Source organism: Dichotomopilus funicola, assembly GCF_033296635.1.
Source record: "Dichotomopilus funicola strain CBS 141.50 unplaced genomic scaffold C8A04scaffold_3, whole genome shotgun sequence".
Classification (NCBI taxonomy): Eukaryota; Fungi; Ascomycota; class Sordariomycetes; order Sordariales; family Chaetomiaceae; genus Dichotomopilus; species Dichotomopilus funicola.
Genome location: NW_026944024.1, coordinates 259117 through 281838, shown reverse-complemented (window position 1 = coordinate 281838; position 22722 = coordinate 259117). Strand labels below are relative to the sequence as shown.

Genomic DNA, 22722 nt, shown 5'->3' with positions numbered 1-22722 from the left:
CCTGCGACTACCCGCCACACTCCTTTTGCTTCTTAACCTCTGGGGACCCCGCGGTCCCCAGATCAACACGACGAAATGGGAAACTGTGCTTCCTGTCTCGGTCTCCGTCACCGCGATAGTTACGACGATGTATGTCCTTGTTTGCGACTCGACGATGGATGGCGTCAACCTTGAGGCACCGAGCTAATCAGTCATCCCGCAGGCGGACGAGGAGAACCGGGATCTATTTGACGATTCCAGCAGCCTGAGTTACAATACTTTCGACCACCAACACCCAATCAACCAGGAAGATCCTCAAGAAGTACAACGAGAGATTGAAGCGTTGCAAAGAGTGGTAGCACGCACATCCGAGTATGCCGACCCCGCGGAACTCTGGCCCCCCGCGCGACGTCGAGACATGGCATAACTAACCAGGCACACAGTGCGATGGTCGATATTTACGAGATCGTTCCCCAAGACAAGCCCACTCAGGCGGCGCCCGACCCATATGCGTATGCCGGCCAAGATGCGACCACGGCTCGATACCAGACTCTCCTGTCGAAACTGTCATCTCACGACGACCTGCTTTCGGTTGCGCGGGTAGACTGGGGCACGCCGGACGACGATACGATTGAGATGCAGCAAGGTGCGGTGCCTGTCAAGGTTGACGATGGTGGAAGCCTCGTTGGAAACTTCGCCGATGCGGCCGCTGCGATGCGATGATGACAACGTTCTTCCACTCCCTCATCCGGTTGGAACGGGACGCACCCACATGTCCCAGAGAGGATGTTGATGAGACCATACCCGCCTGGCCAGGTTCTTCCGGGGCCATTTCCCATTTCATTTTTGTTGAAATGACTGGCAGGACAGCGCCGGAGGTCATGGCATCGGCCCACACGAAGAACTCCAAAAGTTTGATACCCACTAGGGCGCGAACCGCCCATCTTGATTTCTGCGTGTCTGTTTGGACACCATATCACCATTTTCTAGCAGCCTAGCGAGACGGAGCGAAATGAAGATGGAGGGGTAAGCTTCACATATATACCCCCCAAGTTAATCTTAAAAAAACTCCCATTTGTCGTTTACTCGTCCCCCCATGCCGAGCCACCCAATCAAGAATTCGTGTCGTCGTTGGTCGCCCTCGATGGGGGCCATGTGGACGGTCACGCGCCGACTGAAAGCACGTGAACAAACCCAGGAACGCGCCTTCTTCCTAAAAGGACGTCGACTTATTAAACGCATCTTCCTTCCACACCCACCAGTTTTAGTCTTCTGTCCACTTTACTGTGTTCCTGCGTCCGCTCATCATTTCATCGTCAAGCTTTATCCATGGATTATCCGTACCGTACCTTCGTTGATGACCGCATAGTCCAACCCAACAAACCACGTACGGCACCGCAGCACAGTCACTGACGCGTCCTCAGGCCTCGCTCCTCACCATGGACGATCCGTAAGCGAGCTGCTGGTGAGAAGAAAACCGCCTGCCGGTTCGGCCGGCCGCACCTCAAGCTCTAAGGAGGGGCGACATTCGGCGAACCTTTCGGGGACCAGAGGAGCGGAAACTTTCCTCGGAGAACGACGACGGTCAGAAAGTGAGAGGGGTTGATGCAGCACGCAGCCAAGAAAGTCACGTCAAGCCGGCCTGGCACGTCTGGGGGCCCAGTCACCAGGACCGATTAGTCATGACGAGTACTACGACAGCAGCGCCTCATGCCGCCGTCCCGAATCTTGTCTACGCCCGGGGGCGCGCCCAGCGCTCGCTTTTTACACGGCAGAACACGTCCCACAGTCCCCCCAGCGGTTATCGACACTGTTCTGCCTGGCAGACAGCACAGCTAGCGGAACCAGCGGAGATGTCAACCTGACAACCAGGTTCTCTTTGCCCTAGGCACGTCTCTGGGCGCTTCTCGCTTTGCGTCACGAGTCAGCGTTGCCTCGATCGCCCGCCCCCGCCCTTCGGAGAACAAACCCAAGAACTTCTTCTTGCGTCGGGTGAGACACCCAGGCCGGGCGGCCCTGCTGCCGTGTTCTTTTTCCCCTGTCATTCGTCCAAATCCCCCCTCCGCCCTTCTCCGCTCCTCGCTAGGAAGTGCTACGTACTTACCGCGGTAGACTCGATCGGGAAAATCGGTAGAGGTCTTGGTTCCCCAGCCTCGACAACAACCCACAGGAGGGAACATTCTCTCACCTCTCTTTTCCCCCCCCGCGCCCCGCGTGCCGCGTCCCATGTTCCGCCCGCCCGCCTCCGTCCCGTTTCCTGCATTTTGTCCAGGCAGCCAGCCAATACCCGCAGTTCCGCCCGTCTCAACAACTTCAACAGGCGGCACCGCCCCAAGCACCGAGGTCTCTTCCGGTTCTGCAGCTTGGTCTCCCGCTTTCTCGGCATTGGATGGGAGGATTTCTGCCCATGGCAACCGCTCAAATCACGGCATCAGATCCCGCGAAACCGAGCTTTCTTCTAGCTAGCCGCATCCGACACCGTCACAGCATGAAAAGGGAAAAAATATCCCGCGGGATAAGCTTTGTACAAGTTTACCAAGCCCCCTGACCGGTCCTGTTTGGTCCCGTTTATGCCCTTTCCGCGCGTCAGATGCGCGTCAGAACCTTGTTTCCGCGTCAAGCAGACGCACGGCGTGAGGGACACCTCGCCAATCATCTATCTGAGAAAGACGACGGGTGGCGAGGGCCGACTGTGGGAAACGAATTCTTCATTTTTGAGTAGCTAGCTAGTCTTTTTCTTTTTTCCGATGTGTAATTCGTAGCACGCTGTTCTTGCGCTGAGCTACTGCCCTTCTTGGCCCCCCCCCCGTCGGATACGAAACCCCCATTGCTGAGGAAAAAGTCCTGTGTCCCTTTGCCTATTCTTCCCATCCCTCACACTCCTCCAAAACGCAAGCATTCCCTCTCTGGAAACATCAAAACTCCCGAGAAAAAAAGATGACAAAAATAAAAGGCAAACCGGTAAGAGTAAGCAAGCAAGGAAGGCGCACACAGTGTAAAGATATCGAAGGAGACAGAGACAATGAGATCCCAGAAAAAATGATCAATCATTCATCCATCCATCCATCCGTCCCATCCGTCCCCAAAACCTGGAAACCCGGTCGGAAGCACTCTGCAGCAACTGTGCAGGCCCCCAGTCCGACGGTCCCCGGGCCCAGTCATGCATCATCTCATCCATCCACACACCCCCTTTTCGAACATCAATAGGATCCGACTCCGACTTTTCTAAACCCTGGCTGAAAGAACAAGGGAAATGGGATAAAATGAAAGAGAATAACGATAAGAGCGAGGAAACCGAAATCCGAGACCAGATGGAAGCTGGACCAGAAAGAAAATCAAGAAGATAAAAAAAGGGAAATGAAAACAGAAGAAAGTCATAACCCCCTCTATTCACACAGTCCAGTCAGTCCAGCCCATCCTAACTCCCGTAACCATCGCTTCTCCAAACACCCCTCACTCACCGTCTTCTCTAGATGTAAAGGTAAGTAAGTATCTCTCAAATATGTGAGTAAGAGGCTTGCATTGTGCATGCCTACTCGTCTCACCATCCCCCTCCCCCGCCCTCTTCACTTCACTTTCTCCTGCCTTCCTTCCTCTTCCCCGTGTGCGTCTTTTTTTTCTCTTCTGTCGTTTTTTTTGGTCGAATGTGATAAAATCCCCGTGCCAGGGCACACTGACCTCCTTGTGTCGGTGGGTGGACAAGTGCGGTTTGTTGATATGTGATGCAATGTGCTGTTTTTGTGTGCCTGGTGTTTTGGCGTGTCTGTGTCTGGGCTGGGCCTGTGGCTGCTTCCTCCGAGTCTAGCTGGAATGTTGTATGGTTGGTGTTGGTCTAGGGTAGGGTATTGCAGTCGGGTGAGAAGGAGACGGTAAAACGGGCCGCTGGTGATGCTGGTCAGGGGAGAGGGGGGGTTGGATTAATAAAGAGGCCCTGGAAGGAATGTCGATGCCAGACAAAAGAAAATGAGAAAGGAAAACAACAGCCGGTATCCTCAATAACTAATCGCATTCTTCCTCGCCTCATGCTCAACCCACATCGTGCCAATCTGCGAATTCAACGCCCTCATCTCCGTCTCCGTCTTCTCGATCGTCGCGCGCCGGTTGCCCTCGTTGCGCCAGCGCCGCACGTCTTCCATCATCTTGTTAAGCCGCCGCTGCTTCTTGTCGATCTGGTCACACATCTTGCACGGCTCCGGCTCCAGGTAGGTGTTGAAGATCAGCTTGAGCCCGCATGTCTCGCCCGTGCGGTACTCCTTGGGACACTGCTCGCGGAAGTTGCCCCACTTCCACCAGCCGCAGGGCCAGAGTTGGTGGTCGAAGTAGCACATGGTGGGTTGGTGGGTGAGTGTTGTTGTGGTGGTGGCTTTTGAGGCGGGCGGGCTGGATCGAGGTGTAATTCAGGGGGGCGAGGGTGATTGTTACCGTTTTTTGTCTGTCTTCGGTCGTCGATGTGTTGTTTCTCGTCTAATGTCTAAGTCGCACATCCAATTCGTTTTATTGTCCTTGGTCCCTTCGCTCGGATATCGTTTTCAATTTGTGACCCGTGCTCTCGTTCTTGTCGTGTGGCGTCCAGGGCTGATAATCGTTCTTTGTGCTCTCGGGCTGGGTTTGTCGGTTCTCTATTTCAGTCTCGTTGAGAATTGTGTTGACTGACAATGGTGTAGCGGAGTGGTAAATCTCGATTCTGGTCAAGCAGAAGACCGGTGTCAGGCACATCTTCCAATCCAATTGTAGTGCCCATCCCATGCCTCTTGTCTGGCAGAAAGGCTCATGCGGACCAATGGTTGAACCATGAATTCCTCTGAATCTCATGCCACTGGATTGTGTGACTCGGAGTTCTGACTCGGAGTTCTGACTCGGACTCACCTTGATCAAGGAACACCTGATGAGAGGAGAGCCAAGAAGTGGGAGGCGACTGTTCTAAAAAGGTTTGAAAGTTGCGAAAGGGAACCGTGTCAAATCCGCTGTTACCGGTGCTGTTGATACCGCTGCTGTATTGAAGATCGTGATTATCGTCGTAAATCCTGTCGTTCGTGGCGTCGTCCTCGTGATCGTCGTCGTCGTCGTTGTAGATCTCTGGGGTAATTATGGCTGAAGAGTGTGACCTTGTTGCGACTTGATTAAGGGGATGTGGGGTGCGTGTCTGGATCTGTTTGGTGTAGCCGTGATGCTATCGTCTGGCCGGTTGGTCTGTCTGGTTGAGCTTCTATGAACTTGGCCACGGGGGTGAGGTGACGTCTTATATCGAAGTTGCCGTCGTCCCCGTCTGGTCCCCGACGGGGTGAAATTGCTCGACTTGTGACAGCTGTCCATGTACAGGGTGTTGTTTAAGCACGGAGATGTGGGTTCAAAAAAGATAATAAAAAAGGGAAAGAAGACCAAGAAGACGAAAAGAAGAAACGAAACGAAACGGTCGAGGACACCTTGAATCCGCACCGTTCATGCAAGCGCCAGTGACGGTACCACTTCCCCACCCCCGGCCCTGGTCGTCCAGTCTGAAGTATCTCTCGTCCATTGCGGACAGCGGTTCATTGTCCATGACGCCTGCAATCCCACGTCAACAATGATGGGTGTTCATGGGTCGCTATTCGGACAGCCATGGGGAAGCCCACGCCCGGCGTGCCGATGCCATCCTTGGTCGGCAATTTTACAAATTACCCCCGTTGCCCTGGCCCGCTGCCCGTGTCCCCCTTCCCATATGGGGTGGTCGGTCGCGACAGGAGCCACGTTGTTCACGGCTTCATTAGCCAGGGGTTGACGGCACACCCACACATCCAGGCACACACGGGGTGTGTGGTTTCTCCACCACAACGTTAACTCGCACATACAGACCCCACCCAGCAAGTAACTATGGGGCAGCAGGGGCTGTAAACACATACCGGCCCTCGGATGAAAACGCTGATACATGCTTGCCAAGGTTAGCACATGGCTGGCTGATAGGGACACCCAGGGTGGTTGCATGTAGAGCCGAGTACCCCATTGATATCTACCAGGGGCGAATTTGTCGGATGGGTGGCCCGCTGTGCATAATTACTGTACGATTGTGTACTTGTAAGTTTCGAGTCACCCGTCGTGACGCCCCAGACGGTAGGTCGGGACCTGTGCGAGCCGTGCCGGGTGTGAGCAAGGTGTATATGTCTGCCTTGCGCAGTGCCTTTGAACAGTCCCCCCCCCCGGCCTCGTCTCTCCTTCTTTTCTTAGCATACTTCTCTGCGCGGTACTCACGCGTTTCTACCCCGGTAATGGGCCAGTATTGTCGCGACCTGGCTCTGTTCAGGGTAGATCGGAGCCCGAATCGCCCCCAAAAGCAAGAAACAAACTTGGGAAGGGGGGTGGTGGTATTCAGTGGTTACTGATGTGTGATGTCCCCATCGTTTACCGGTTACCCCGCCGGCAACACCAAAAACCTCTGCGTTGTGGATCTTCAAGAGAGGATCTACCCGTTCGAACCTTGCGTGCGCCCCCGGCCAGGCCTCCTCCGGGCCGGCCCACAGGGCTACATCTTGTCCGGCTACGTTAGGGGGGAGGTCGGGCTGGCCGCGGCCTGGGCCGAACAGGGGCTCGGGGAGACAGGGGTGGGGGGGTCTGAGAAGTATTCACTCCGACACTGCGAGTCAAAAGCGGCCGCCACCAAACAAGGAACAAGAAAAAGGCTCTTTTGTCTTTCGCCCTGTATTCATGCAGGTCCGCTGTCGTGGCGCATCGGGGCGTGGTTCCATGTCTCTTGCAAGTCTGGCGGCCGGGTTGGGTGTAAATTCGCATAGCGTCTTGGCGTTTTTCGGTTTCGAACAGCAGTATCCGGATATTCATCCATTCTTTTGCGTTGGACACGTCGTTGCCGACCAGCCGCTTTCACGGCACATTCGCCCGGAATGTTTGCCACATCCTAATCTAGTCATTGGCGTCAAGCGAAGCACAGTGTACTAGTGTAGTTGCCCTGCTAACATCCTTCACCTTGCCTGAGACAAAGGATGCCCATCATTAGCGGGCTAATTCGGCCAGCAACACTCTGGTCGCAGCACCTTGTTTTTTCACCAGTGTTTGATTGGGTTTTCTGGGCCAGTTACCTCTTAGTGGATCGGCAGAAAACACCACTCGGAAAACAGCCCTTTACGAGAGACTAGCCGAGCGTCTTGTGGGCGGCCGGTCAGCCCGCATGAGAACATCGTCATGGCACGAAGACGAGACTGCTCATGTGACGAGCAACCTAAACAACTTGCGGGATATCAGTTATCGTTGTTAGCGAAGAACACCCGAAAGGTTGGGAATTCATACGCGATTTCCCTCAACCACGCGCGACGAGAGCTTTCAGTCATATATCCTACTGTCGTAGTCTTCTCAGGATAGCTCATCTCATTATTCTCATTCACGACGTTGTTAGCCACGTTGATGATACATGAAGATGAAGGGCCCCCACGCCGTTTTGTGGTTCTAACGGGCAGATCGGCCCATTAAACGAACCCTAGGGCCTAGACAGTACACACCCTTTGCGAGGCCCTAACGTGTACTGGTTGTGACCATGCTCCGCTTCGCTAGTGAAGTGCCACCATCACTTTCCGCTCAAGTATGTCCCCTCGCAGGAACTTCTTCTCACATGAACTGCTCTGCGTTTTTTGATTAGGCTAGAGCCCCGCACACATAGGTCAAGGCCTGTGGCGTGGTTCAGTTAGAAAAGAAAAAAAACGAGCCCCAGAAAGAAACTCCACAACGACCCGCTTGCCCCGATGGCGGGTGGCTCGTGGGCGGGATGCGCGACGTGGCGAGCTCCCACTAGCCAAGATCAGTCGCAGTGGAAAGCGATATTTGCCCACCACAGTGCTCCTGAATAGGAATGGTTACATTGTTTTCCTGGGACTGATTCGAGGTTAACGGGGCCGCATGGCATCTTGTCTTGGTGACTTCTGGAACGACATACGGTCTTCCAAATGCGGAAGAAAGCTCTCGCCAGACGGCCGTTAACGGTACATGTGGAACGACGTGCCATGGTCCGTAGCAACAGGCCCGGTGGGCTCCGTGCATGAAGCTTGCTGGTCGGAAAAGCAGGTTCTAATCAACATCCAGATGGCTGGTGAGTGGCTTAGTGCAGATCGAGTTGTTGCGTATGGGTGGGCTGCACCCCGGAGCAGCTATGGTACAGTACAAGGAGAAACTGCCAGGGCAGCGCTGAACGGTAGTCCGGCTCGTCACTTAGCTCTTTACACCCTGTAGTGTGAGAAATACAGACTCGACCGACCGCGACGCAAGTTATGGCTCAGGCTGGCCAGCTTCGCGTCGGCCAGCTCATCAGACGGTCCACCACGGGGGCGGTGACTTACACTTCATCTTGCTTCATGTGGAGTGATGAAGACGGGAGGTTCACAGGGGTATGTAGGTGATCTGACGAGGCTCTTAATTTCCTCTCAGTAGATCGGATGAAGCGTTATCCGGGCTAGCCCCCGGCCGGTGACGCCGCCGGTCTTCCACCAGGGTCCAGGTCTGCCCTTCGGGTTTGTGGAGAGGGGCCAATTCAGAGGCGCACCCACCAAGGTGAGTACTGCTGCATGTAGCCCTCTTTCCTAGGGCGATGGCATGATTGTGGCTTGCCTTGAATTGAATTACGACCTGCTTGCCTTAGTTAGCCACGATCGCAGATGGAGGGTAGGGATGCCAGAAACAGAAGGGCATGAGGGAGTCTCGGACAACTCAATTCTACCCGCGGCATGCACCAGCCGCACGAGTTTGAAACCTGAAAACGGAGCTGGCGAAACAACTGTGCGGTGATTCAATGTCGTTGCCGCGGCCGTCGCGGCGGCCAGGTGGAGCTACATACGCAAGGCAGGGGGCAGGTAAACAGGTCGCCTTGAACGGCCGTGGCCCGTTATACCTGGTGTTTATCTAGCCCCTGTAGGAGCCATACTTTGAAATTCGGCGATCGACTCATTTTCATGGCTTCAGGGCCGACCGTCTGCTCGCAGGAGCGGCCCGTTCCCTTCGGCAGAGTCCTGTCTTTGTTTCGATCCATTGCTTTGCGCCCGCTCCACTGCGGCCGAGTTACATTTGCCGCAATGCTGGATTAACCTGCTCAAGATTGGTTTCCAGGGACTGCTGCACTCGACAACCCTGAGACAAAACAAGTCTGCTGGCACCGGCGACCGACGCTGGCCAGCTCAGGTAGGTTGAAAGTGAAAGGTCCCGTGTGAGTGTTGCGAGGGGTCGTCAGTTGTCGTTGTTGTCGGCCCACAGTGCGTAGTTGGAACTGGAAAAGCGAAACCGGGCTCCGCATTGATATTACCGTGTGCTGTGCGGTAACTATGGGCTCCGCATGTTGAGTTTGTTCCTTGCGACAGCATGGTAGCATTTTGGGCATCGATGATTGACAGCCCAAGATAAATTCCCTTGTGGTCTTCGACCCGAACGGTTGCTCATACTATGTAGCGTTAGCTCAATCGGTCCCTGGCCGATAGGGATGAGTGACGTTGATCTCGAAAACAGGGGAGGCGGATTTAGCTTGAGGCGTCGGGCTGAAGCGGTCGACTCAGCATTCAGAAACAGGGATGCTACAGGGCCCCTTGCGGGAATGCGGGCGCGGAAAGGTGTGTTTTGGAAACAGCCTCAAGCAGCGATGTTGGGCGTTGCTATTGGCCAAGCTGAGTTTCCAGGGCAGGGCAGGGCCACAGAAGAGGCCGAGCCGAGCGTAACAACCAGGAGTTAATACCCATCTGCCCATCTAACAAACCGCGAGGCCGCGAAGTGCTCCGAGTTGGAAGCAAGAAAGGCGGCCAGCACCCGTACAACTGCTCTTGCTCAAGCAACGCTTTTTTTGGGTCACACTCTGGTGGTGCATGAACTCCTGCAGGTCTTCTGAAAACACCGACGTGCAGCCATTGACTGGATACTGCTGTGGAGGGGTAATCCTATTGACGTGACGACAAAGAAGTTCCTGAGATCTTAGGCGTCGCCGGCAGGCCGTTGGCGTAGTGTTGATCCTCGGCGAATTCTCAAACCCCTAACATACACCGAATCTCTGATGCTGGCGGGCCAATGGAACCCGATGGCGCGCAGCTCATCAGGCTTCTCCCAGTGAGCGCGACCTGAAGACGTTTCCCGTTTCTGAGGAGGTGACGCTGGAGGTGATACGGAGGCCATGGCCGCATGGTTCGAGGCCAACCCCCGCCGATCTAATGCCACACGTCAGTGGCCGTGATCAGACCGAGCCGAAAAAAGAGGTTCATCGGAGGAAATGCGCGCGTGTCCGGAGAGAGGCGGCAGCGCGGTGATGTCGGGCAGCAACCGATTACCCCGATTGCAACTGACACGACCTTTTCGGTGCGGCTCTGGTTCGAGTTGGCGATGCCAATGTCTCGGCTGCCCTCCCCGACGGCAAAAGTGTAACGCGACCAGTCGAACTCGAGACGAGACGCGGCAGGGATGTCGCCTGCAGGCAAAGCGCGTGGCGGGCAAACGACTGGTCTCAGCAAAGAGCAGTAGGAGGTCTTGAGGTATTCCAGCATCGTATGGAGGTACGTACTCGTAGGTCAGCAGAAGGCCGCGACTCTCAGTCAAACGATTGAATCTGCGCTGCGGGGCCTGCTGCGACCACTGTTGCGTCGACCCCTGCAGGGCCCCTGACGCCCGCAATGCACTTGTTCGCGCACATCCCATCACTCGCAGCAGCGTTGTCAAGAAGGGGAGTAGCAATTGTGGGGCAACTACTCACCCGCGGGAAGCGTTGATTTTGTGATTCGTTCGGGTGCTTGATGGAGAAGCCTAAGAGATGTGACATGAGAAGCTCGGGAGGTCAGCCACGCGAGACTTTTGAGATCGGAAAATGCTTGAGATGAGAACGGGGACAGACATCGGGGTATTGCATATGGGCATGTGGACAACAAGCCTGCGCCTTCCTCAAATTACAAATGTTTTTTGAAACTGATGGCTCTCGCCTCCACACTTAGTGAGACGCACGTCTTCGAAGATTTTCTTACGGCGCCTCATTGCTCCTTCTTCTCGAGAGTTTGGTGTTCGCAACAGACGGCGTAGATGTGAGTGAGCAGGCAGGCACCATCGGTCCATCGGGTGATAGTTCAAGGTGGGCTCACAGCCACCCGGTGTCAGCCTTTCCACAATTGGAGGCCCCGCCTTCCGTTTTAGGCGAAGGCCCCTCTGAGAAGAGCTCATCTCGAGGGCGGCCCTCAACAATCGGATCCGAACGAAGCCCAGGATTTGGTTTTGGCGAAACTCCGAGATATGATATTAAGCAAGAAATTGCATCATGAGATGGCTGCATTGTTTTCTTCAACCGGGAGGCACATCGCAGGAAAGGAAGGGATGTCACGACTGAAGTCCCCCCCCGCTGTCAGCCTCGAGTCTCGGACCGGATGTCAGGTGTCCTGTGCTTTCCTGAGTTTCGGCCTTCCCCCGTTGCGTCATCGGGTCCATGGCTTTTCCCTGCCCTCCTGGTGGCACATCTCAACAACTGCTGCCTCGCAAACCGCCCTTTCCTTCATTCAACACTGTCTATAACTTCAATCCCATCAAACTCCCCCCACCCCCGCTCAAGGCAACCGGACAAACCGTCGCAGCGATGCTGGGGCTGTATTCGTACGGCTGTCGTCACCCCTTGTGTTTCCGGAATTGAAGACTCTTAGACCCCTCGCCCCTTGTTCAATTGATTGGGAACCGTGAGATGCTGCGCGGTTACACCCGATTAACCAGCGAACCAAAATCATCTCTGTCGCATGCTCCTCCCTTCGACACCGGCGTCTCTGCATGGGACTGATTCACGCCCGAGGAAACTAGATGTCGAGACAAAGGACGATTGCCACCCCTCAGATTCTCCTTCCCAACATTTCGACCAGGGCGGTTATCATCCACAGTATCAATCTACACAGAAAACCACTGTCTTGCTGAGTTTTCATCGTGCGGCCACATCGGCGACCACCCTCCCTAGTTATATTGCCCGCCCGACGCGATTGACTTTGTTTAGCCGCATCAAGGACCCGCCTTGAGGGCCACACTCCCCGTGTCACTCGGCAGAGAAGCGTGACGCCCGCTTAAGCCCGAGGCGGGCTTCGCGGCTGGCGACGGTCAGAGGGAAGGAAGGCATCGCGAAGAGGAACCCGCCAGTACCAAGCACCGTGTCCACTCGCCGCCCCCCATAAACCGAACACTGTTGCGCTCCTCCCCACCCCATGCGGGACGGCGAGCCTGACAACACAGAAGGCACACCTTATCCGTCGATTGCCAGGTCATCAGCAGCGGGGAGTTGTTTTGAGAAGAGAGCGGTACCTCGTGCAAACAGGGCCACCGCGGTCATGGAATCAACTTCCACGCAGCATCCGCGGAGGGAGAACCCGCAAATGCTTGTCCAGGATGGGCTCGACGAACGTGGGGGGGGTCTAGACTCTGCCATTAGCGTCCAGTTCACCTCCGAGACAGGATCACTCTCCACCTTAGACCCTAGAACTGAAGCTGAGGCGAACGAGGGCCCAGTGGATGATAGCATTGGTCTGGACGGAGTTGGTTCAAGGAAAACAGGACATCGTCCTAGGAATGCCCAACCAAGTTCAGCCACGAAGAGTGTGTGGCAAGGAGATTCTCCCATGCCACTCGCCCCAGCACCAGGAGCAGCAGTAGAGGCTCGTGCCGAAGCCGCGATGCCAACTCGCGATCCTTGCTGTCCGGTGACAGCAATCCTACCCACGATGCAGATCAGGCCCGAGGTGGACGTCGCTAGCGTGGGTCAGTCCATGCCACAGCGCATCCCACAGATACAACTGTTAGACCTGCCAAACGAGGTGTTATTCCACATCCTGAGCTACCTCGAGGTTTGTGACCTGCTGGCAACTTCCCGGGTGCGTTGAACTCCCCATGCTCTCAAGTCCACGTCAGAGGACCCATCTCTTGACTTTTGGTCCTCTTTGCGCGCCGTTTTGCTTTGAACACACTTCCCACGCCCAGTCCCAGTCCCCAGCGTGTTCGTGCCCATCTCTTGTGTTCGCATCAAGTCAACTTCCAGATCGTTACTCCGGGAGCACCGGCCCTGGAAACCCAAGCTCTAGCGCTAGAGATGTCCGCTAACATCCAGTTTCACGTATCGAGCAGACATCCCACCATCTCCGCCGCCTTTCGCTCAACCCATACCTTCACCAATCTCGCCTCCGCCGCACACGATCCCTCCTACCCCCTCTCCTCACGTCACCCGGGCGCCCCTCTCGTGCTGATCTTATTCAACGTTCCATCCTTCTCTCTCGCACCTCCTTTGTCTCCCGGAGCCTAGCGCGCAACTTAGCTGCTATCCGGCTGTCTAGGTCCCTGGCCCAACGGCCCTCGGTCGAAGACCTGGTGGAGCGTTGTGTCCTGCCAGCCGAATGTCTGCCGAGTCCCTCAGGAAACGGTGCGGCCGTCGCGCCGGCACTAGTTGCGCGTAAGCGGGCCGTTGAAAAGGAGCGTGTTAAGGACAAGCTCCGCGGATGGGTTGGATCCGTGTGGAAAGGTGAGGTGGGAAAGCGCCAGGAACGGGCTGGGCTCGGGAGGGTGCGCAGACTGACGCAATTCTGGGAAAGGGTAGGTAAGGGGGAAAGGGTGTGATATCGGGTGCGTATTCATGCAAGTCGGCCCATCTAACCTAGCCTGCGGGGCGGCGGAAGGTATGCTATTTTTTCCATGTGCTTGATGTCTTGTATGACTTGGATGGGGGGATGTTTCTCCTTTTGACACATCTAAGTTGGTGGTTGTTTGGGCCTAACGCCAATCTTTTGTTGGGTATTCATTGGTGTTAGGGTCTGGGAAGGTCATATTTAGCTAGAACAGACATATATGTTTATGGGTCGCCCTAACTTTGTGGTTATTGGCGTCCCCCGTTATTGTGACCGCCGGTTTAAAGGGACGTACCATGGATGTACATAAATAAGGTACAAAGCCCGTCTTCCACACAATACGGTCACCGCTGAACGTCAGGCGACATATGGAGCTCGGTGTGCCCCTACGCACGAAAGCGAAATCCGTCCCAGTCGTCTTCCTCTTCATCATCCTCCTCCTCTTCGTCCGAGCCGTCCTCACTCGCAACGCTGCTCTTTTCCTTCCCATTATCAGCATCGCCAACGACGCTAGCAACCACGCTAGCAACAGCAAGTTGCCCTTCACCATTCGGTAACGCCGTCGCTGGCCCACCATGGCTATTCTGTGCCCTTAACGCCTCTCTCCGCTCTCTCAATTTTCGCGCCCTCGCTTCCAACTCTTCCATCACCTCAAACTCGTTCTCTAATGCCCGTGTGGCCTCCTCTTTCTCGTCTTCCAACTGGATATCTACCAGCGCTCGTTTCCTCGCGCGCTCTTCCTCTTCTGACTTGGCGGCAATCTCGGCCGCGGTCATAACTGGCGCTGAGATGACGGCGTCACTGTCGCGTGGTGGTGCCGTAGTCGCTCCGGCTGCTCCCGGCGCGGCGGTTGTGGGTTTCGGTTTGGATTCTTGGAGAAGGTCGGCTTCAAATGCGGCCCATTCGTCTTCGTCGACGGGGGCTGTTGCAGGTATTGTTGTTGCTGCTGGGATGTTCCCGCTCGGCTCTGTGTCTGGTCTAGCGCCGCGGACTGTTTCTTGCTGTGCGGCGACCAATTCGTCGGGTATCAAGGGTGACCGGTTGACCGGAGCGGCTCTCGGTGTTGTGACCATGGGCGTGCCACCAGGCCCCGGCGTCGCAGGGCGTGATGGCATTTGCATCTCGACGCCGGCTGTGGGTGTCCCAGAGGTTCGGCGGTTAAATGGAGGTGTGATGGGCTTGTTTATGGGCTTGGTATCATCCTTTTTCGGTGGTGTGCCCATGTCTTCGTCTGGGGTAGTCGCATCGGGTTTTGGGCGCTTCCGCGGTGCGGTGTCGTCTTCAAGGTCGGCCATCTCCTCGTCCGAGTCGGCCAGCTTCCGCTTGTGGGAAGAAGCACCCGTCACCTCCGGGCCTTGCCCCACAAAGCCGGCGTAGCCATTCGATCCTTTTTTTGCGGTGTTCTGGTGGAGGGCTTGTAGTCGTTGTCGGTGGCCGGCGCTGCGGAGGTGTCCGTCCCAGAGAGACTCGGTCTTGATCGACTCCTTGCAGACGATGCAGGCGAGTTTCCCAGAGTCGGAATAGGAGGCGTGTGGGTGTTCTATACGGCGCGCGGCGCGCTGCTGCCGCAGAAGAGCCCGCACATCGGCCATGGTGGTCGGCCGGTTGGGCCCGGGTTGGGAGCGGACAGTGTAACCCTATGAGCGAAGAGTCGGAGGAAAAGGAATGGGGCGACGCGGTCCGTTGCAGGTGCGTTCCGAGGGGTTCATAGGACCAATTCAGCGTCGAGATCGTCAAGAAATATTTTCTGAATGCTCAATGGCACGACGTAGTGTAACTCGGATGATGTGGATCAGAATTATGGCAGTATGGAGGAGGCGCTTATGGCGGTTCAGGTCGGGTCAAGAGTGATGATGGAAGGTCAGGCCGCTTGCTGAAGGTATCTGAGCCACAGGTAGCAAGGTAAGCTCTGGAGGGCCCCACCCAGCCACACTTACATGGGGTAGCTGCAGCCACGGTCTTTGATGTCCCCAGACCCCACTTACCCACTTTCAACCATTCATTCTCCTTTCAGTTGGCCTTGTATGCATTAATTCCAGGAACATCACCATCGGATCGTGATCATATGGACGCCTTTTATGTGGCGACATCGTCAACAATCACCATCCAAACATTCCAAACCTACTCCGTAGCGGCAAATTAAAGAACAGGCCCATCAACCTCATTTTCTTGTTCCTTTCCTTCGCCACAAATAGACAGTTAATCCCCGGCCTGCTCATGACAATACACAATGGAGCAAGAAGAAGACCCTAACAGAGCAACGGCCCTGTGGCCCGACCCGCCGGCATTTTGGAAGGATTTCACACCGGCAAACCTTGAACGATATGGAACTCTCAAGCAAGACTATGTGCAACGACAGGGTCCCAATGCAGAGGAAGCGGTCCGAATCCCCGACCTTCCAGAGGAACTCATAACTCTCCAACCACCACCAGAACCGGTAGAGGGGAAATGGAAGATCTTCAACACGGAAGAGACTGTAGGTGCTCCCCCACCCCCAACCCCGACAGGAGCTCAACCCAATTAACCGCCAATGCAGCTTGCCGAGCACCTCACCAGCCTCGAGGACCTCAACATCCAGCGGCTAGTCCCAGTCTCCGAAATCGACAGCGACAGCAAACATCTCGATCGCGGTTTCGAACTCAAAAAGATCGTCAAGTCGCTCCTCCTCAACTACCTCGAGATGATCGGCCTGATGGGCCACAACCCCAACCAAGTGAGCAAAGCAACCTCCCTCACCCCCTCACCTGACCGCACGCACCACCAACTAACCCCCCACTCAGGTCTCCGAAAAACTAGCAGACATCAAAACCCTCCTCCTCAACTACCACCACACCCTCAACGAATACCGCCCGCACCACGCCCGCGAGCAGCTCATGCAAATCATGCACGCCCAAGGCGACCAGGTCCGCGCCGAGACGGCTGGCACCCGCAGCGTGGTCGACAAGGCGAAGCGCATGATCGAAGGGCTGGCCAGTATCCAGACGCCGCAGTTGGACGCGACTAGGGCGGAGGTGGATGCTGGTGGGACTGATAGAGAGGGGAGGGGGGAGGGGAGGTGGGATGTGGCTGCGTGGATGGCGGCGGAGGAGTTTGCGTGAAGGTTTGGGTGGGGTCGGGGACGAAGGAGGGGTAGGAGGGGGCGTAATTAGGTTTGGGGGTTTGGCGTTTTCGGTGTATTATGGTGATTTTGGAAGGGAAATGGTTCTCATATTTGCAATCTGGTGGGGTTGGCTGACGCTGGTGATGGTGATGGTAGGACGAGATCTCACACGGGACGAGAAACTGTTCAAGCGGAGGGGAATCCCAAAGCTATGGGGAACATAACGGAAGATACTAGGTCGCTGGGAAGTCTACTAGAAAAGTTTAACAGGATATGGCGAGAGAAGGTAACAGACACGTCGAAACTGGATTTAATGGCCATGAGCGGCGGCTAAAAGGGCCACGGGAGCATAAAACGGGCGCAGTGATGGCGATCGGCTAGACTGGTTAGCTATACTGACCAGGGTAACTTGACACAGTTCGCACTCTTGTATGAACGTGCATCAACCACTCACTCCCAAGCCACATCCCACCATCACATCACGCCCAGTGAAACCAGCCAACAAACCAGCAAGCGAACAAACGAACGTGTCCTTTTTTGATCATCGCATTGCCATTTACTAAAAACACAAAATACCGCCCCCACCAACCCTTGGTCCATCCATTCCCCAACAAACTACAATGAGCGGTACTGTACTGTACAAATACACCTACCTCGAACAAACCTCGAGCAAGCTAGAAAAACAAGAAAACGAACAGAAGTCGGAAACAATACAGCGCTGTGTGTTACCGCTGAGCCGCACCTCCCACAGCAAACTGCGCGGTTGCCCGCTGAACACGGCATAACTTCTGCCGAGGAGAAAATAAAAGACAAGAAAGTAAAGGACGACAAGAGAAGAAAAAGAACAGAACATGTCACCAGAGAACCAGAGCTAAATCCAACCCCAGCCAGACTAGAGAGCCAGCCCAACACGAACCAGCACCCGCAATATAGCTCGGCCAGGTAAGCGCATCACCACCTTCACCTTTACCCTTGCCTATCCGTCTGTCTTTCCCAAGGACTCCACATAGTCCTCACAAAAAGCCTCCAACGGGTCGATGACATCCCAATCCTCGTCCCAATCTGTATCAAAGTCCCCATCCGTTGAATCCCCACTCGAGGAATCCGATTCTGTAGAACCCCCATCCTCCACTATTTCGCTAACCTCAAGCTCGAGATCATCCGGACTAGGACTCCGCCTGATAGGTTTAAGGGTTGGGGTGGCCGGGCAGCTTTCACCGCCACGTCCACGATCCGGTAGAGGGTCATGAAGCATAGAATCCGTTTCAGACTTCCCATTCTGCGCCGTCGGGTAATCCATCCTCCCTGTGGCTCCCGTACTACCGCGTACGTCACTTTCCTCTCCAGCTCTCACATCAATAACTCCTCCCTCCCGGTCCCCGCGACGGCTCGGCGGACGAAAGTTACCAAGAGGCACCCCCGAATCGTCCAGTACCGCCTCTACTTCCGAATCAGGATGGTAAATCATCTCCCACCCTGGCGGAGCCTCTATGCTGCCCATCTCACGGACGGCCAGCACCGGGCTCGGGAACATCGGGTCCGCGTTGTCGGCCCGACAAAGCTGGGACGACACAAACGGACGATACCCGGACGACGCGGTAGCCATGGCCAACACAGGGGGTGGGGGAGTGTAGAGGGAAACTCCATTCTTCTTCTGTTGCTCTTTGATCACGCTGCGGATGTGGGACGTAGGGACGTGACTACCGGGAGAGGCCGGGGACGTAGGGACGTGATTACTGGGAGAGACCTGTGGTTGCGGAGAGGGAACCGGCCGCGGTTTGGGTTGTGGCTTGGGTGATCGTTCGCGACGTCGGGGCGGCAACGGTCTTGGTCGGATCGGCAATGGTCTTGGTGATGGCGTAGCCGGGCGGGACACGGGGGAGCTTTGAATCGGCCGCTGAAGCGGAGGCGGAGGCGGCCTATCCGAAGGAGGGTTGAACGGAACCGGGGAGGTCGGTTTGGGTGAGCCGGATCTTCGTTGTTCGCCAGGCGTTAGGGGAGGTGTGTTGAGCCTGGGCTCCCCCGGAAGAGGGAACGGTAAGAGTCGTGGATCGCAAGGTGACGGACGTGACTGGATAGTCAGAACAGGGGGTGACGGAGGTTTATTCACAACAGTATTCGAAACAGATGTTGATGTCGAGTGAGAAGAGAGCTCGCTCGTCGACGGTAAATCAGGCTGCGGGGAGGCCAGCTCCGTTGACACGGTGTCTTCCCGACTAGAAGGCGCGGGTCGAATAGGACGGGCCCAATTCAAGGTATTTCTGAGAAACGTAGCAATGGTTCCACGCGTAGTGAAAGCCTCCGGCGGAAAAGGCTCCTTGTGTTTATCCCGATTCTTATCGGCCGTCTAAGCCGGCGGAGCCCCAGAGCTTGTCGCCGCCTGAGGCGGGATCGGGGGCGGCGGAATAGGGGTTTGCCGCGGTGGTCCGGTAGAAGGGGCCGGCGGAATGGGGGGCGGTGGGATCGGCGTAGTCCGAACGGGGTGGGGTTGCTGCTGGTGATGGTGCGCAAGAGGCTGAGGGGGAGACTGACGTTGAGGCTGGGCTTGTACTGGGGGCTGGTTCTGAGTTTGTGGCCGGTGTTGCTGGGGCTGCTGAGGGTGTGGCGCTCCTCGGTGTTGGGGGATACCTTGAGGTTGCCCCTGCTGCTGACGTTGTTGTTGTTGCAGCTGCTGCTGCTGTTGCTGCTGCTGCTGCTGCTGGCCCTGTTTCTCGAGAATACTGCTGAGGTACGGAAGTTCATCACGGGTCCTCGGATCTGTTTCGTAGATGCCCTTGATCAATTCCCACTCTCTCCGCGCCATCATATGAGCTTGTGGGAGCAAGAAAGTGACCGTAGGGCTGGTGATTAAGTGTCCCAAAACCTCCCGGGCAGTGGCTTCGCCTTGTCGTTGGAGCTCATCCGTACTCGGTGCGCGTCTGGGAGGTTGGGGCGCGGGCTGCGAAGGCGGCTGTTGCTGAGATGGCGTCGGCATTCTGGGCGACGGGTACTGAGGGAACGAGCCTTGAGGGGAAGTCGGCGAGAACGCCGGGGCCGAGATGGATTGCCGTGCTGAGAACCCCCCTTGAATAGGCGTCGGCGTGCCCGGAGAGTGTGCGTGAAGCGCAGGCTGAGCCAGTTTCGCCGGATGGTTGATTTCCGTTGTGCCATGGATACGCTGGATGGTTTCCGGGTCGTTACGATACACAATGACACAAAGCATCAATGGCTCCGTCCTCGTCTCGGGAATGAAGTTGTCCGCCAGGTTGAGCATGAACTCGGGCTGATTGCCGGTCCCAGCTGGGACAGGTACCAGGTACGTATCGCGCACGTTTGCAACACCCTTGTCGCCCACCACACCGTACCGTTTCTTAGATACGAAGTAGTCAATGAGCTTCTGCATCCCAGCCTTCGCGGCATGCGTGGTAGGCTCCAGGCTGACCACCACAACATCGGTAGGCAGACTGTACCGCAACCCGCAGAGATACACGATCGCCTGCTGCTGATCAATACGGCCGCAGACGCTCAAGGTACGCGGAAGCAGCTTGTCCCAGGCCAAGTCAATGGTCTCGCTCAAATTCGCGCCTCCCATATGCTTCGCAGCCACCTGAACTTCGGCGATGGAGTTCATGACGACATTGCCCCGCCACACCACATCCGGGTCGCTCTCTTCCTTGGGGGAGTATGGTGGAGATTGAGTTCCGTCGTCCAGCATACGATCGACATCCGCATCTTCACCAGGACCTCCAGGCGGAGCAGCAGCGAACGAAGCTCGGTGTGGGCCTTGGGGAGCGGTGGGCGATTTAACGGTGGAAAACACCTTGTTCAGGTCAAAGTCGGATCTTGTCGGTGACTGTTGCGCTTCGCCCGCCTGGCCGCTAATGGACCGGTGTCTGGCGTGTGCTAGGGGCTCGGACGTTTCCTTGGCCTCTTGCTTCGTCCCGCTGGGCCTGCTGACGGGGGCAGACGGCCCTTCTTCAGTTGTAATGAAGTGATCATCCTCAATCACCTCGTCACCCTTATGGGTCCTTCGCACACGGGGAGCATCCTCGGTAATCTTAATAGCCTGCTTCTCTGCCCTCGCCAGCATCTCAGCAGTCTCCTTCTGCAGCTCCTTCGACGCCAGCTCCTCAGTCGACATGGACGCCAGCATAGGAGGCGTCAATGTCCGGTTAATAAGCCTCGTCGTAAGCTCAGGGTTGCTCTTGAGGTTGAACGCAAGCGTTCGGATCTGCCCGGCATATGTAGCCGTAGTCGGATGAGTGTCATGAACCGCACGCTCGATCTGGAGCGCAAACTGCTCAGCGCGATCAGCCGCTGACAAGGTATCCGAGCCAACAACACCATCCTTCTCGGCGGCCGTCACCGAAGCGACCAATGCCTTCAACAACGCTTTCGCAGGCCCTTGGCGGGTGTCCGGAAGTGCCGAAATCTTGGTCTGAAGGTCCGCTGGTGGTGTATATCCTGGGACAGGGGGAGACTGCACGTCGTTCGTCCTTCGTATCTTCTATAACAGCAGAGCCGTGGCCGTCAGTAACATGTACTCCACTGGGTAAAAGGGAATAAGGAATAGGAACCTACCTTCGCATCCTTTTCTTGAGGAGCATCGCCGTTCTTGCGCTTCAAGCCAGGGCCTTTGACATCCTTCTTGGATTCGGATGAAGGCGGCGGCGGCGGTGATTGCTTGGATTTCTGCGATGCGGCGTCTTCCCTCAGATCACTCGTCCGCTTCTTGCCCTTCTTTGGCCCCTTCTTCTTTTTCTCGGCCTTCTCCTCCTCATAGACTTTGCGGCGCGTTTCCCAGGGCTTCTCCCCTTTGGCCACTCCGGAGAGTAGCTCCTTGTGGTTCTCAGGCCGGCACAGCTCACAGAAGTACTCCTTAGGTAAATCCTCCGTGTATTGGCTCATGCCCATGCAGATGTTATGTTGCCAAGCGCCGCACTGGTCGCATGCGATCCACGGTTCGCCCGAATCCTCGTCTTGCTCTGTAGCGCCGCAGACGCAACGAATGACTTCCTCCTCGGGCTCTTCTGGCTCCGGCGCGGCCTTTTTGCCCTTCTTGTTTCCGCCGCGTCGCTTGGGAGCTTCGATCGGCTGATCGAGCTGTTCCAGCGCCTTATGTTGGCCTTTCGTCGCCCTGACGGATCGGCGGGGTTCGGGTTCTGGGGCACGTAATTTAGTTAGCTGCTGTTGCCCACGGGCGCTGCGACGAGGCGGCGCCATTGCGCTGGCCTACTGTCGACCGGAAACTTGGTATGGAGGGAAGAGGGATTGTTGCGCAACTGGGGAAGAGGGGTGTGGCAAAGTGCGAGTTGCCTTCATGGTCGGCGGCGGTGTTGCTTACCAGACATTGTCGCGTTCGAGACGGGACCAAACAGATGGGTGACGACAGATTGCTAGCCCGGTGCCGGGGTACCCTCCCTTGTGTTGCGCGCTCTACTGCAGATTGCTCAAAGCATGCGTGAAAGGTTGCACGCAGTCACTTGATAGGATGTTTACGCTTGCATAGAACTAAACGATGATAGGACTTGGCGGAAAACGCAGAGTCAAAGCGGCAGGATGACAATTCCTCTGAAGCTATCCGCGAAATTCCCCAACATGTGATTCCAGCACCTTCCGTCGCAGTTCTTGTGTTTGCCCCAGTAACAACGAGGGCGAGCGCGGGCAGGAATGGAGGCGCGTTGTGTTGAGGGGAGCTCGCTCAGGGTCCAAGCTCCAGCTCGGACGGGAAAGGGCGGCGCGTGCCGACGGGAATTGATCACAGCAGCTGCGGGGTCAATGAAATCAGAGGGTAGGGTGTTGTAGGCGGCCGCGCGACGATACGCTCCAGCTGCGGAACCGAGAAAAAGGCAGGCGCGGCAGTTCTTTGACGTGCCAGATGTGGCGGGGGAGGTTGCGATGCGGAGGTTGCAAGAGAGGAGTTTGCGGAATTGGGGCGACGCGATGCGATGCAGTGAAAATGGCTGGAGGCGGATTACCTAATCCGGTGGTGGGGCGAGATGCCGGAGGCGAGCTTGGCGAGGAGGGTCGAGACGGGAAGACAAGTTGGAGGCCCGTGCGTCACCTTCCCCACCTTACCAGGAGCCCACC

The 22722-nt window shown here is 56.2% G+C and overlaps 7 protein-coding genes across 7 annotated transcripts; 3 read left to right on the top strand and 4 right to left on the bottom strand.

Annotated features, from left to right (window-relative positions):
- Positions 1-75: 75 nt before the first annotated feature.
- Positions 76-702, top strand: C8A04DRAFT_9017 (uncharacterized protein; the record flags this gene model as incomplete). The annotated part of the gene is made up of 3 exons (XM_062785322.1): positions 76-129; positions 203-351; positions 423-702. The coding sequence occupies 3 exons, from the start codon at positions 76-78 to the stop codon at positions 700-702; spliced, it is 483 nt and encodes a 160-aa protein (XP_062640715.1).
- A 3269-nt stretch (positions 703-3971) lies between these two features.
- On the bottom strand, positions 3972-4307 carry C8A04DRAFT_24584 (uncharacterized protein; the record flags this gene model as incomplete). Its single annotated transcript, XM_062779221.1, has 1 exon — positions 3972-4307. The coding sequence occupies one exon, from the start codon at positions 4305-4307 to the stop codon at positions 3972-3974; it is 336 nt and encodes a 111-aa protein (XP_062640714.1).
- An 8352-nt stretch (positions 4308-12659) lies between these two features.
- C8A04DRAFT_34070 (uncharacterized protein) lies at positions 12660-13545 on the top strand (the record flags this gene model as incomplete). The annotated part of the gene is made up of 2 exons (XM_062782705.1): positions 12660-12696; positions 13043-13545. The coding sequence occupies 2 exons, from the start codon at positions 12660-12662 to the stop codon at positions 13543-13545; spliced, it is 540 nt and encodes a 179-aa protein (XP_062640713.1).
- A 394-nt stretch (positions 13546-13939) lies between these two features.
- C8A04DRAFT_34069 (uncharacterized protein) lies at positions 13940-15145 on the bottom strand (the record flags this gene model as incomplete). Its single annotated transcript, XM_062782704.1, has 1 exon — positions 13940-15145. One exon carries the CDS (start codon positions 15143-15145, stop codon positions 13940-13942), a length of 1206 nt encoding a protein of 401 aa, XP_062640712.1.
- A 638-nt stretch (positions 15146-15783) lies between these two features.
- On the top strand, positions 15784-16651 carry C8A04DRAFT_24582 (MED7 protein-domain-containing protein; the record flags this gene model as incomplete). The annotated part of the gene is made up of 3 exons (XM_062779220.1): positions 15784-16029; positions 16090-16266; positions 16334-16651. 3 exons carry the CDS (start codon positions 15784-15786, stop codon positions 16649-16651), a joined length of 741 nt encoding a protein of 246 aa, XP_062640711.1.
- A 978-nt stretch (positions 16652-17629) lies between these two features.
- Positions 17630-18259, bottom strand: C8A04DRAFT_24581 (uncharacterized protein; the record flags this gene model as incomplete). Its single annotated transcript, XM_062779219.1, has 1 exon — positions 17630-18259. One exon carries the CDS (start codon positions 18257-18259, stop codon positions 17630-17632), a length of 630 nt encoding a protein of 209 aa, XP_062640710.1.
- Positions 18260-19000: 741 nt separating this feature from the next.
- Positions 19001-21983, bottom strand: C8A04DRAFT_34067 (SPOC domain-containing protein; the record flags this gene model as incomplete). Its single annotated transcript, XM_062782703.1, has 3 exons — positions 19001-21139; positions 21214-21794; positions 21977-21983. The coding sequence occupies 3 exons, from the start codon at positions 21981-21983 to the stop codon at positions 19001-19003; spliced, it is 2727 nt and encodes a 908-aa protein (XP_062640709.1).
- Positions 21984-22722: the final 739 nt, after the last annotated feature.